This window comes from Halichoeres trimaculatus, unplaced genomic scaffold, assembly GCF_033239565.1.
Source record: "Halichoeres trimaculatus isolate MK-OKI-2021-1 unplaced genomic scaffold, fHalTri1.1 fHalTri1_scaffold_3, whole genome shotgun sequence".
In the NCBI taxonomy this organism is placed as follows: domain Eukaryota; kingdom Metazoa; phylum Chordata; class Actinopteri; order Labriformes; family Labridae; genus Halichoeres; species Halichoeres trimaculatus.
In genome coordinates this window covers 38,618,834-38,631,450 of record NW_027437181.1, presented here as the reverse complement: position 1 = coordinate 38,631,450, position 12,617 = coordinate 38,618,834, and the positions used below count along the sequence as shown (strand labels likewise).

The following is a 12,617-nucleotide window of genomic DNA, read 5'->3' as shown; positions in this document are numbered from 1 at the left end:
AGTACAGTGCCATCTTGGTTTAACGCAGGACTTATCTCAGCTCTGCCAGGCGTGCTCATGAGCACTTAACCTTGTAGTGAACGCAACCCATCATCATCGCCTCACTAAAGCAAAGCCGAGGTCTTCTTCACCCGGAGCTGCTCTCCACCTTGTACTCATAGGTCCTTCAACAAGACGACACGTACATCTTTATCCCAGCATCCTTCAGTGGACTCTGAGGCCCAGCTTAAAGTCAGACCCTGAGGAAGAAGGGAAGCATCCGACAAGAGCGGAGACACAACTTAATTTTGTGTCACTGAGCCTCTGCTGACAGTCCAAATAGCATTTCACACTGGAGTCAGTGAGACACGGAGGAGTGTTTCCTGACAGAGAGTGTGTGAGAGCCAGGATTTAGGGTCAGGATGTGTTCTCTGGATTCTTCCTTTAGTCAGAGGAAGTGTTTCAGAGAAAACACCTGGAGCACTTTCTGAAGCTGTGTTTGATTTCTGCGAAGCTCCACGTCCTGCGAATCCAGAGCTCACGTGTGGCCGGCGAGGCCCTGGTGAGTGTTTGTTTGTTTCAGCTTTCTGATGAGCAGCCATTGTTGAATCCAGCAGAGGCTGCCTAATTGACTCGCTTGAAAAATTAATGCATCACTTAACAGCATTTTTGTGTTCGTATGGTATTTAGAAAACACAGGTGCAAATCCCGCATGGTGGCAAATATTTAATTGATGCAGCCATATGACGAGAAGCAAGATGAGAAAAAGAGGAAGGCAAATTAAAAGTATTTACACAGCCTTCTTCTTTTTTGTGCAGCGAAGGCTTTTTTTCCTCTTTGCGTTCTGCCAGGTGCCACTTCTGAAGGCTGGGAAAAAAAGTCAGCGCACTACAATGACAATATGTCATAAACATGAAAGGCATACCCACCAATTATCAAATATTAGGCATGAAACAGTGTTTGCGAAAGCTATTACTGAGCACGATCAAATATTGTGCTTGACGGCCTGTGTTCCTGCCCGTGCCAGAGCGGCTGGGTGAGATTCTGGGGGAGGGAAGGAGCGCGGCTGCCAGCCTGACTCTCCCCAGGTGAATCCCAGCAATGAGCTGTGAACAAGCTGCTTTGGCCGCACTGGCCAGCAGCTTTCGCCACCCCCTGAAACCTGCCTGACACTTTCACGCAGGCCAGGGAGCAGGTGGCCCTTAGCCGCAGGATTAGCCCGCGGTTCTGTTTGTTACAGATCCGGAGGAAGAAAAAAAAAAAAAAAACAGGCAGGAAGAACTTTAATAGCTCTTTTGTATTCATGTTTCTGCACAAAGGGGGGAAAATAAATTGAAGAAAAACAGGAGCAGGAGAGATTCTCTCTCAGGTGTCTGAGGTTTTAAAGACAGGATAGCTGTGCTGAAACAAGAAGCAGACAATCTGACTGCTCCATGCTATCCTTGCTTACAAGGACATCCAATAGAGCAAAAAAAATGTTGCAGCCATCATTTCAATTGAGTTTAATTATTTCCAAAGCATTTCACACACACACTCACACACACTCTCTCTCATGCCTGTATCTCTGCTTCCCTCTTGACAACCCAAACCCTCCCACTGCCCATGGGAAGAGCAAAAAATGGAGGGAGCATTCAAATGGCCGAATTAATGTTTCCACACGATAAGCGAGCTTAATATAACGCTGACAATCACAGCACTCACCCTGCCAACTAGAATTGGATCGGGTCCAGAAAATTCCTCCAGCACAAACATTTGATTCCAAACCCATCCTCTCTTGGCGCGGCTCAGTAATCTTTGTCCTTCGCCAAGACCGCTCGCCACCACCGCAGACCCACCAGTTTGTGTACTCTCGGACCGGCCTGTGATAGGAGTCACAGACACGCAGGGAAAACAAGTAATCCACAGCAGCAGCAAGGGCATCCACAGATCCACAAGCATCTCCTCGGACCGCTTTGGCATCCTGTCGTTGTGTGTTTGGTCTGTTTGTTTGTTTGTTTGTTTTTCCTGCGCGGGTTTGGGTCTCTGCTTTCCAACTCCTCGCCTCAGATCAACAGCTCCTTCTTAGATAACAAGAAAAGGTTACTTGTGTCCTTTTTGAACAGTTCAGCTCGCATTCATGGTGTGATAAAGGTCACTTGCATGGCTTGGCATGCCTCCATAGCAGTTGGTGAGGGGATGAGGCGCTCTGCGCAGCATCCATTTGGCGTTATTCCGAGGGGGAGACCTGTAAAAGAGCAATTGCAGTTTGTTAGTTATCTTTTCTCCAGGAGGCGGGAAAAGAAGAGGGAGGCGGGAATACAGAATCAAAGTCAAATAAACATTTGAACAAATCTGAGGAGACGGAGTGAGCGTGTAGGAGAATCCTGTTCAGGAAAACAAAATGTAAAATAAACAGAGTGGATATTTTGTTATCAGAGGTCAAAATTCAACACACAGCTCAAAACTGGCTCTTTGATGCTGCCACAACCCTTTGTCCCTATCTTGTTTTCACATTATCCTGCACCAACTGAACAACAAACGGGTTGTCTGTACTCTGGAGCCAGTCAGCCCACAACATCAGATTGCCCAGCTTTAATCTGTCGCTTTGGGGATTATCCAGGAAAGATTTTGAGCAATTACATGTTCCTTATGATTATTCCTTTGACGATACACTTTGAGTGAGAGGTTGTGGGCTACGATCAGCTTCCTGAAACATTTGGACGTGCTCGCGGATGGTGTGAGATTTCAACAGAGAGAGGCTGCAGGTGAGCTCCACAAAGTCAACAGCGCTGCAGCCTCTCTGATATCACAGAGATCAATGTGAAGATGTGCTCTGTTGGAGTCAGTGCATACAATTACAACACAGCTGATGTTTGATAAAAAGAAAAAAATGACTCAATAAAAAAAAAGGAGAGGAAATAATGTGACCCAGAGAAAACTGAGAATTGAATGTAGTGACAGCAGAGTGAAAGCAGACTGAGAGAGGGCAGCTTAATGTAAATTTTGCCCTTTAATCAAACACTGTTTTAGCATTAATATCAATTGAACCCACTCAGCCGTGTGTGTGTATGTGTGTGTGTGTGTGTGCTCCACTGTGCACCAGAATGCTAAACAAGAAGGAAAGCACAAACACAAGGGGCTGGCTGTGACTTTGAGGCGCAGGTGGACCTGATATCACGGCACGGAACGGCTCGCTTTCATCTGAACGCTGGTCGTAGTTTTGCTAACTTCTGCTTCACACTCCTGTAGCTGTGTTCGTGTGCTCTCTGCCTCGGCAAGGCTTCCTCCAAGGACAGTGAGCTGCAACCACTTCCACCTGAGGCTACCTGCAATGCAATGAAGTGTGGAGTGACCACGGTGGATGTAGTATCCGCCAACTAGCCCGAGACTGAGAGAATTGATCTTCAGCTGAGCAGAGAATAAAATACAGAGGTAAATGAGAGGCTTTAAAATAATTAAAGAAAGAAGATTTTGTATAATCTAAATGTGTAATTTCTATCATTTAATGTATTTAGCCTCTCTTAGCGCATTTTAAGTCACGGTGGCGCGTGACTAAGCTGGCGGTTTCAGCACAACGGGGGGAGGACAGCTCCCCGCCAGAAAAGCAGCCGGTTCAGACAGCTCAGCCAAAAAGCGAGCGCTGGTGGCAGCGGAGGAGCTGTCCAAGGTGCTCCTCACACCGGGCTCACGCAGATTCCTCCATCTGATCCGATCTGATCCCTACCCTCACATGATAAAGTTTGAGCCGCATTCTGACGCCTGGCGCCTTCAGTGGTCTGCACGACCAAAAGCAGATCCGTCCTGAAGTTTTACCCTCACAGCAGACGCGGTTCCCAGCGCTGCATCAAATGTGGCACCGGTGCGCACAAGCAGTCCAACACACGGGCATTTAGCGCTGCACCGTCTGTCTGCTGGTGACGGATCCAGCGACAGAAAAAAACGCGGATAGAGATGGGAGCCGAACTTGCAGACCTTTCTGTGGACTTGCTCTGTCACTCCGTCAAACGACTGTAGATGTGCGGAGAGAAAGCACCGTTTCTTCGCCATGGAAGAGGCGACGGGAAGTCCTGTTAGAGCCCTCCACTTACGGCACAGCTCATGAGAAAGACACGCAGGGCTTTTATAGCACGGTGACGGGCTGTACTTACTAGTGACACTTGCTTCGTTTCCCGCTGCTGCATCATTCCACCGTCTCTCCCTTCTGCTGGAAAAATACGCAAAAGAAGTCCGGCGTGTTTCATTCGAGGCGCCGGGGAAAATGAGCAGCACCGTTGTGCGGAGAGAGAAGGAGAGGAAGTGAGAGGGGTTAGGAATCCGTCCTGCAGTTTGTCACAGCAGAGTGACAGGCAGTGTGTTAGTGCTGTGTAGTTAAGAGCTCCGACAGGCTTGCTGGCCGACTGGAAAAGTGAGGAGGAGATGGAGGAGAGAGGTACGCTGGCGAAGAGAGCCTCCCCTCCGCGGCGCTCATTGGGCTGATGAGGAGCCGGGTCAACAGGCGCACAAATGAATGCGTGCCGCTCTGCCCAGGCACGAGCGCGCACAGGTTAGCGTCTGAAGGCCGTGCATGCAGAGAGGTGTGAGCAGGTAAAACTCTCTCATTTCTCTTCTCATCATTTTTAAAACTCTTCCTCTCTTCCGTGGAGCGAACGAGGCGGGGGTTCGCTCCCACGTTCCGCGCGCATTAGTGGGATGAAAGAGGCCAGGTGATGAGGAAGAGGAAACCGGAGCTGCTCGTTTACACTGACATCTGATCGGGCTAAGGAACCATCAGATGGACACACATATGGCAGCCCTGTTGGCACAAAAGGCGGTCGAACCATTCCTGTCATGTGGAGAATTTCCACGCACACTGACAGACGATTTTTATTCTCGACACACGGAAAAAAATCTGCTCCAAAAAGGAAGAAAATTAAACTATTAAAAGACACGGAGCAGGGAGTGTTACAGGTCTTATTAAGACGGTTAGTGGAAAGGTCACGCTCATCACTGCATGCTTGTTTCTGTGTGTGTGTGTGTGTGTGTGTGTGTGTGTGTGTGTGTGTGTGTGTGTGTGTGTGTGTGTGTGTGTGTGTGTGTGACAGGCAGCACAGGGGGCCCACGCTGCTGTCCGTGCAGAGGGCCCTCTAGTGTTGGTCCAGCTGCTCGGCAGCAGACAGACAGACAGGGGCCTTTGAGGGGAGCATGGTTTTTATTAGCACAGCAGGAATGGATGGTGAGTATATTGTTTGACACACACACACACACACACACACACACACACACACACACACACACACACAGCCTTTTTCTACAGCTGTGAGGGTCTCTTTATGAAACTCATTTCAGCCCACAGAGGATTCAGTGAAATTTCCTCTGCTTCCCTTTGTTCAAATGTTATCAGACGTCACATCCCCACCACACCGACAGGGCGCTCAGGGTGGGACCCTTCGGTGCTCTGACAGAGGTAGAGATAGGTGTGTTAAAGTGGAGGCAGTCAACTTTTTCACTGAGGTAAAAATAAAGAAACCTGACTCTGAGCTGCAGAGTGAATCGTCGGCCGCTGAGGGACAAGTCTTCAACATTTCTCCTGAACAAAACTTCAAATGAAATCCTTTCATTCTGTTAAACTTTAAAAATACTCAAACCAATAATAATAATAATAATAATAATAATAAACTAGCTGATATCATGATAATGACCACCATGCATCACTGCTCCATCGTCCAAATCCTTCTGTCCAGGTCCATGTTTCACTGTTCTGAATGGACTCTATTGTCATCAGCTGATCCACTTTCATATGACCTCCAACATCTTTCTGTTGAGACATTATAAACTGATACACTCTGGTGTCCAGGCCCCTTCCCATGTCTGGTTAGACTCTATGGGCTCTAATTTCGTAGACCAGGCGCAAGTGCAGGCGCACCTGCCCTGCATCGGCCTGCGCTGTGCAGACAGGGCGTGACCGGTGCACTTTGCAAGTTCCCTGCAAAGGGAAAATAGTGATTGCTGTGATTGTTTATTGCATTAAAATGTGCCTGACACTCTGGAAACCTGCCTCTGAGGCTTTGTTGACATGTGCGCACATGTGCGCCTGTCACCAAATTACAGCTGCGTGGGGTGCGCTCCGCCTTGCGCCGAGGATAGACCAGGTTGGAGCTGGTGAGCTTTCAGCACTTTCTGCACTGTTTTTGGCACAAAATTGTCACTGCGCCAACATGAATCTGCTGACACCTCCCCCTGGTGGTCACACCCATCTCTTAGCAGACGGTCTACCAGATTGTCAAATTGTCAGTGCACGGTGGTGGGCTGCACGAAATTAGCACTGCGCAGGGTGCGCCAGGCTGGCACCCCCTGCGCTGCGCCACGAAATTAGAGCCCAATAAGTCAAATCACACCAACTCATTTTCTTTCTGTTTGCCTTGGATGCCAGATAAGACTCTGCAGATTTTAATGGTCCATGATATTCTCTGTTTTTTTCTGTAAGTAAAGGATGAAGTCTATGGTTTTTGAAGCATTGGTCGTTGTCTATGAGGTAACAACTACTCATTTTGTCCATGTATGAGCAAAGTTAGAGTGAAGAGCAAAGGAAATGGAAAGCACTGGCCATGAAGCAGTCCAGGAATCCCATTATTGGTCATCTGTAGACTGGGGATGCAGTACACTCAGCTCCTAATTAGATCTATGAACAGGGTTCACCATCGATTTCTTTCCCCAAGTCTTTTTAACCAGCTGATCATCCAGGAGAAGCTGTCCACAGTCCAACTGTTACATGAGGGCCTTTTGTTTTTACTGACAACACTTTAGGTTTTCTGCATTTCCTGTTTAGGTGATGACAGAAAAATAAATAAATAAATAAATAAATAAATAAATAAATAAATAAATAAATAAATAAATAAATAAATAAAATGATTTCCTCATCAAAAGAATGCATGATAATTGAGTCATGGGTGCAAACAAAGCTGGAGACTCAGCAGCAAAAGAAAAGCTGCGATGAAGCTGTTGTTGCAGTGAATGTTGCATCTCATCTGTTACTCACAGAGCAGGAGACACTCACCTCAAGTCAGGGGTAAAGAGGGGAACAGGGATTGAAAAGGAGATTGCAGACAATCTCCAGCAGGCCGGCCTGACACTGTTTCTTAATGGTAAGCACAGGTGAATCATCCTTGGTTGTAAAAAGTCATCGCCATGACCTCACACCGCTTATCAGCTACAGACATCAGAGAAGTGATGAAGATGCACAAGAAACGTCACAGTCAAATAGCTCCCCCTGCAGTCTAAAAAGCATATGTGAAAAAGTTTTTCATCTCATGGATTGTAATTGAATCCTTACGGAAGCCAGTCTTACTGGAGTCAGTTTTTGTCTTATTTGAGGCAAAGGTTGTCTTGTCATTCTTGATATGAGCTACATTCAACTGGTCTGTCAGAAAAATATTTTGTGTCAAGTTGTAAAGCCCAGGTCAAAATAAAGTCAGTGTGGGCCTCACCGGAGCAGAAGATATTGTTTCTTATTTGCTGTTCTGTTTTGGGGTGGGGTGGCACTTGATTCTTTTACATAGCTAGGCACACGGGGTCGTTGGGTTGTTTATGTTTGTTGTTGTTTTTTTTTTGTTGTTTTTTTTGTTTATGGAGTCTGTAATGTTGGGGCTGGGTTATTCTTGTGATGTTTTGCTGTATGTTTTTTATTATCATTTTAAGTCCACTTCCGCTGAGAAGGGAGAAAAGGGGTGGGGAAAAAGGTGAGGGGGCAGCTGAGAGGAGCGTGGTGGAACTTACCCTGACAGCAGGATTATTTTTGTATTATTTCTCCTTTCTTTTATTATTGCCTCGCTGCTTCATTTGTTAGCGGGTAGCGCTTTGGAGGAAGCTGTGGAGAGGAGGTGATTTTCCTGTGGAGTAAGAGGCTGGTCGGCAGGCACCGTGGGTTTTTCCTTTGTTCCCATTTGGATTATTTTGGTTTCGTTTTGATTATAGGGCTGTAACTGAGAGAGGACTCAATTAACTCGGGGTAAAGTCACATGGGACTATGGACTATATCTTTTCTTTACTGGACTGAGAACTTTTTTATTTTATTTTGAGTTACGTGCTACAGGTTTGCCCACCCAGGTTGCACGTGTTTTCAGTCAAATTTTTGGCAAATTTAAGTTATCGAAATCAAGCACTGAGTTGAATTTTCGTTCTTGGGTATTTTTTGCCTTCCCTTTCATTTATAAAGTATGAGCAGAGGGATCAGAATCAGTAAGATCTTGGTTTTTCATTTGAGTGTCGGCACCTGCTACACCCGGCGGCCTGAGCTGTCCGCCTGCCCTGGTGAGTGCAATTTGGCTATATTAAAAGGGATAAAGTTGAATAGTTACAAAGTTATTTACAGACAAAAATGAGGTCTGAGTTTCTTTAAACAAGTTTAAAAATATCTCCCTATGGTACAAGAAAAAAATGCTTGAAAATTCTGGACTAGTCAGGTGAACGTGGCTCATGTTGAGTCTAAAAATACATTCCCTACTGAAAATAAGACAAAAACACTTGATTAGATTTCTTTTTTTTTTTTAGTGCACCTCTTGGTATCAGTTCATTGTGAAATTTATCTGACTGTGTTCATGCCTTCTGATTTCCAGGTTGACCCTGAATGCAGCATAATGACAGCGTGGACACAAGCAGAAAAAGGAGCCAACACTTGTCACGCTGCCTTTGTCCTCAAAACGTTAAACCAAGATGTCTCCTTCAAAGGTCAAAAGAAAGGTTGATGCTAAAGAAAGAGCTGTCAGCACCACAACATGTAGACAGAGAGACAGAAAGGAGGAAATCAAAGAACAGTTCCAGACTTCAAGACACACTGGAAGTTTCAAACTACCACTTCCCTCAGCATTAGGAAGTTCTGCTCAGCAGCCCCTTGGGTAGTTTGAGTTGGAGACCCCTGGTCGATTTATTTCCATATTCATCTACTTAAAGGCAAATCTGAATGCAAGGACAGCTAACAGCTGCTCCTATTGTCTCTCAGCTCCAGCGCCATTTTCACTGAACAATGACGAATGCATGAAACAGGAAGTCTTGGCTGAATACTTCACTGCTGACAAACAGCTGGCTTCAGCTCAGAGCCTGAAAAGTTGTCTGTCAGTCACAGAGGATGCTTTGTCATCAGACAGCCGATAGAAGCGAAGGTAAGCAGCAAACACTGCCCAATTCATGCAGTTACCCAAGTGAAGGTAAGAGGCAGAAGAGGTCCTGTCAGAGCTGATACACAGCTGTTTAAAGAAGAATACACACATTTACAGCCTAGGCCAGCCAATGGCTTCTTTCCATGTAGACTATCTCACTTAAATCTTCCCTGAGATTTTAATTCTCACTGAGAGAGTTTCCTCGCCAAGACAAGCAGCAGCACAATCCAGCAAAGTTACACATATACAACACTTAATTTATGACATGTCACTATATCTTGGATCATAAAACTGAAAACCTTCATGAAAAGCATATACAGGCTGATGCATCTTCCTCCAGCTCCTTCAGTCTACTTTAAAAACATTCAGAGACCAGCAGTGACCAAAGTCCTCCTGCAGAAGAGTCCAGACTGAGTAGCAGAGGACCTAAACAAGTTTAGCCACTGGGTCAGAAACCACAGACTGAAGCTCCCAGCATTTTTCAGCATCAATGAAAACAATTAGAAATAAAATAAATGAGAAACCATCTCACAAATAAGGACACACCAATGCTTAATTTTTGTATTAAACCCCAGACTCCATGGTACACACAGTGCCCAGAGAATGAAGCTCAGAGATGATGCACACAGATATAAAGCATCAACATAAATCAGTCCAAAGCATGAAAGCAGCAGAGACAAATACTTTCTTCTCCGCTAAAGAAGTAAACCACTTATTTCTGAGACAGAAGTCTAACCACATTTCACTTTAATCCTTTTAATTCCTTAATGTTGACCAGTGAAGCTACAGAACTCCTTCCTGGTGTTTCGGTCTGTGTTTCACAATAAGGAGCTTTTAAAGTGGAGGTCAGAGTGCCAGTTTAGCTAACAGGATACTCATCCATCCATCTTTTTTGATCACAATATAGATCTTAATGTTGTTATTCTGCAAAAATCTAGATATAAATCTTATACTTATTAAATCTTATACATACATTTACATATACATTCAGAATGATCAGACAGGTAGTTTCCATCAGGTTTCTGTCTGTTCAGAAATACACTACCTTGTTTTGAGCACTAAAGGTTGCTAGGTGCTGCCCTGTTGTGGCTGCCTGTTGCGGCAGCTCTCTCTTCTTTGCCCGTTTCTCGTCATTTTTTCATCTCTTTTTTGTCATCTTTGTATTTGGAGTGGATCATCACTTTGTATGGTTCATTTGTTGGCCGTGGACACCAAACTGGTTATTTCTTCAGTAATATTTTTACTATTTTTGCCCCTGTGTTTGTCTGGAGATCCTACGTGTAACCATGGCTGCATTGTTTACATGTGGGATCAGCTGTTAGCAGCCTGTAGCATCTCAACGCTAACTAATGCAAGGCCTGATGTTTCCCCACATGGTGAGGAGAAGAGGATGAGGACAACGTGCTGGTTCTCAGGTGTGAGCTAAGAAGTGATGACATCAACCTGTTTGTCCCTCTATTGTTATTGAGAACGTAAAATCCATCTCCAATAAGATGGACGAGGTAGCCGTGCTAACCCAGCAACAGAGGGAATACCAGAGGGTAGAGTAGCATCATGCTATTTACAGACATGGCTAACAGAGCTAACACCAGACACCAACGCCACATTGGAGGAACTTCACCTGCTGTGAGCAGACAGGATACAGGAGACAGAGACTGAACAGACTGCTGGGGAGGCTTAGTCCTGGACCCTGTGGAGGTGGGGGCTGTCTGGAATGGAGAATGATGGACAAGCTGTCATCATCTATCTTGTTGGAAACCTTTTTGCATTTTCTCACTTTTGTTTTCTTGATTGCTGCTGTGACTCCTGAATTTCCCCCTGGGTACAAAAAAAAGTATTCCAACCTGATGTAAGCAAACTGTCCTGACTGAAACCAAGGTGTGACTTCATAGACTTTGCCCACGTTTTATATCCCCAAGAAAAACTAACTGGGCTAACTGGGTGGTGTTAGAAGTAGGAGTCAGATTGTTGTAGCACAACAAAAGGGTCAAGAAGCTTCAATCAGCTTCTCTAAAGTGAAGTTCTGCACCAAGGTGCTGCACAGGAGCAGACAGTCTGTACACATGCTGACATGAAAAGACAAAAGCCAAGTGGCCACATGTGGACCCCAGCGTGTTAGCCCGTTCAGCTTAAAATGGATACAGGTCTGCCATGACCCATCACAACTCTTCTTTATGAAAGTGTGAATAAACAGACGTAGGTATGACCACATTCTACACCTACCTACCTAGCTGATGAGCTGGTGATCAAGCAAGAAGTCATGGTGGCATGGTGAGTCCTTCTAAGCGTGAGATACTGAGGGAGGTTTAAAAAGGAGCAGACACCATGTTTACTGTGGAAGGGTTGGGTTTTTGTGCTGCTCTGTTCTGGTCTGCTGCTGGGTTTTTAGTTTGAGTTTGTACTCTTTAATTAGGTTTGATGAGTGCACTTTGTCAAAGCTGGATTTGTTTTATTTATTCTGTTCTAGGACTTCTGTTGTTGAACACTTTGTAAATCAATGTTTTTGAAGATGCTGTGTAAATGAAGTTAATGTCTCCATTATTATCATAGTGATTAAAGGTCCTGCTTGGTATTTGTATTTGTTTATGAAACTGTGAACTCTTTCTGCAACAAAACTTAACATTTCCACATCATGATGTCAATGTCAGTTACAGATGTATGGGTGTAGCTGTCAGACCACATGAGCCACAACCGTAGAATGTATAAAACATGGACGTAGTCTCTCCCACGTCACCCAATGTAACCCCGACTTTTTCTGAGAGAGCGCCTGTCAGTCAGTGACCTGAGCCGCCCCTGATTGGACGAGGTTGCGATCATTATATCGTGCCGATAGTAATCTTAGCAATTCAGACAGGAGGTGTCTTTGAACCAGGCTGTAAATAGGTTAATTTCTGCTTTGAAAACTGCTTTTATTTTGGCTTGGTGTGTGTGTGACTTCCTGTACTTCTGGAGCCAGCCTCAAGTGGACACTTGAGAAACAGCAGATTTTATCATTTCCTTATTGTCTCATATTCTTAGACCAGAGGTTGGCCTTCACAATATGATCCACAACATGCTGAAGTGTGTACTCATTTTATGGTGTTTTCTTACTAAAACCGGAAAGGTCCCCAAATTACCACCTAGTACCATCCCACTTTTTGGCACCTTACTGTTGGAGTGCCGGAAAAACAAATCCAACCCCAGAAGGTGGAGCTGGAAACACTGCAGTCCACTGATTGGTTGTAAGATTTGTCACTTCCCACGCAACAGAGGCAATAAATAACAACATATAAGGTGAGAAAGACTTTCATTGCTGTTTCTGCTGCTATGCCATCATGCTATCACCTGGCTGACACAACTAACAGCATCCTGTTTGTATGCTGCTTACCAAGAAGGGCACAGTTAGCTGTGGAAAAGCAAACAGGATCAGGCTTTACCGAGCCTGAGAGATGAGAGGTATAACTTCTCCCATAGGGGGTTCCAAAATCAACACAAAAGAAAAGTTTCCCACAGGAGCTTTAAAGAGAAACAACTTCAAACAGGTTGAAC

At 45.1% G+C, this 12,617-nt stretch overlaps 1 protein-coding gene and 1 long non-coding RNA gene across 4 annotated transcripts in view; one reads left to right on the top strand and one right to left on the bottom strand.

Moving 5' to 3' along the window:
- Nucleotides 1–4,556, bottom strand: part of cdh8 (cadherin 8) — a 172,581-nt gene extending 168,025 nt beyond the window's left edge. The window contains exons 1-2 of one of the 2 annotated variants that reach the window (XM_074666074.1): nt 4,107–4,556; nt 1,681–2,203 (exon numbers count right to left, since the gene is read on the bottom strand). In XM_074666074.1, coding sequence (XP_074522175.1) covers nt 1,681–1,938 — 258 coding nt within the window. In that variant the 5' untranslated portion in view covers nt 1,939–2,203; nt 4,107–4,556. The remainder of the gene's footprint in view (nt 1–1,680; nt 2,204–4,106) is intronic. The other variant, XM_074666073.1, reaches the window with a different exon arrangement.
- Nucleotides 3,207–11,778, top strand: LOC141787574 (uncharacterized). Of its 2 annotated transcripts, none has more exons than XR_012598084.1 (3): nt 3,207–3,390; nt 5,040–5,170; nt 8,550–11,778. It is a non-coding gene; the product is annotated as an uncharacterized LOC141787574 (long non-coding RNA). The 2 variants fall into 2 exon arrangements; XR_012598083.1 differs by lacking the exon at nt 3,207–3,390 and adding an exon at nt 3,937–4,542.
- The last annotated feature ends 839 nt before the right edge of the window (nt 11,779–12,617 follow it).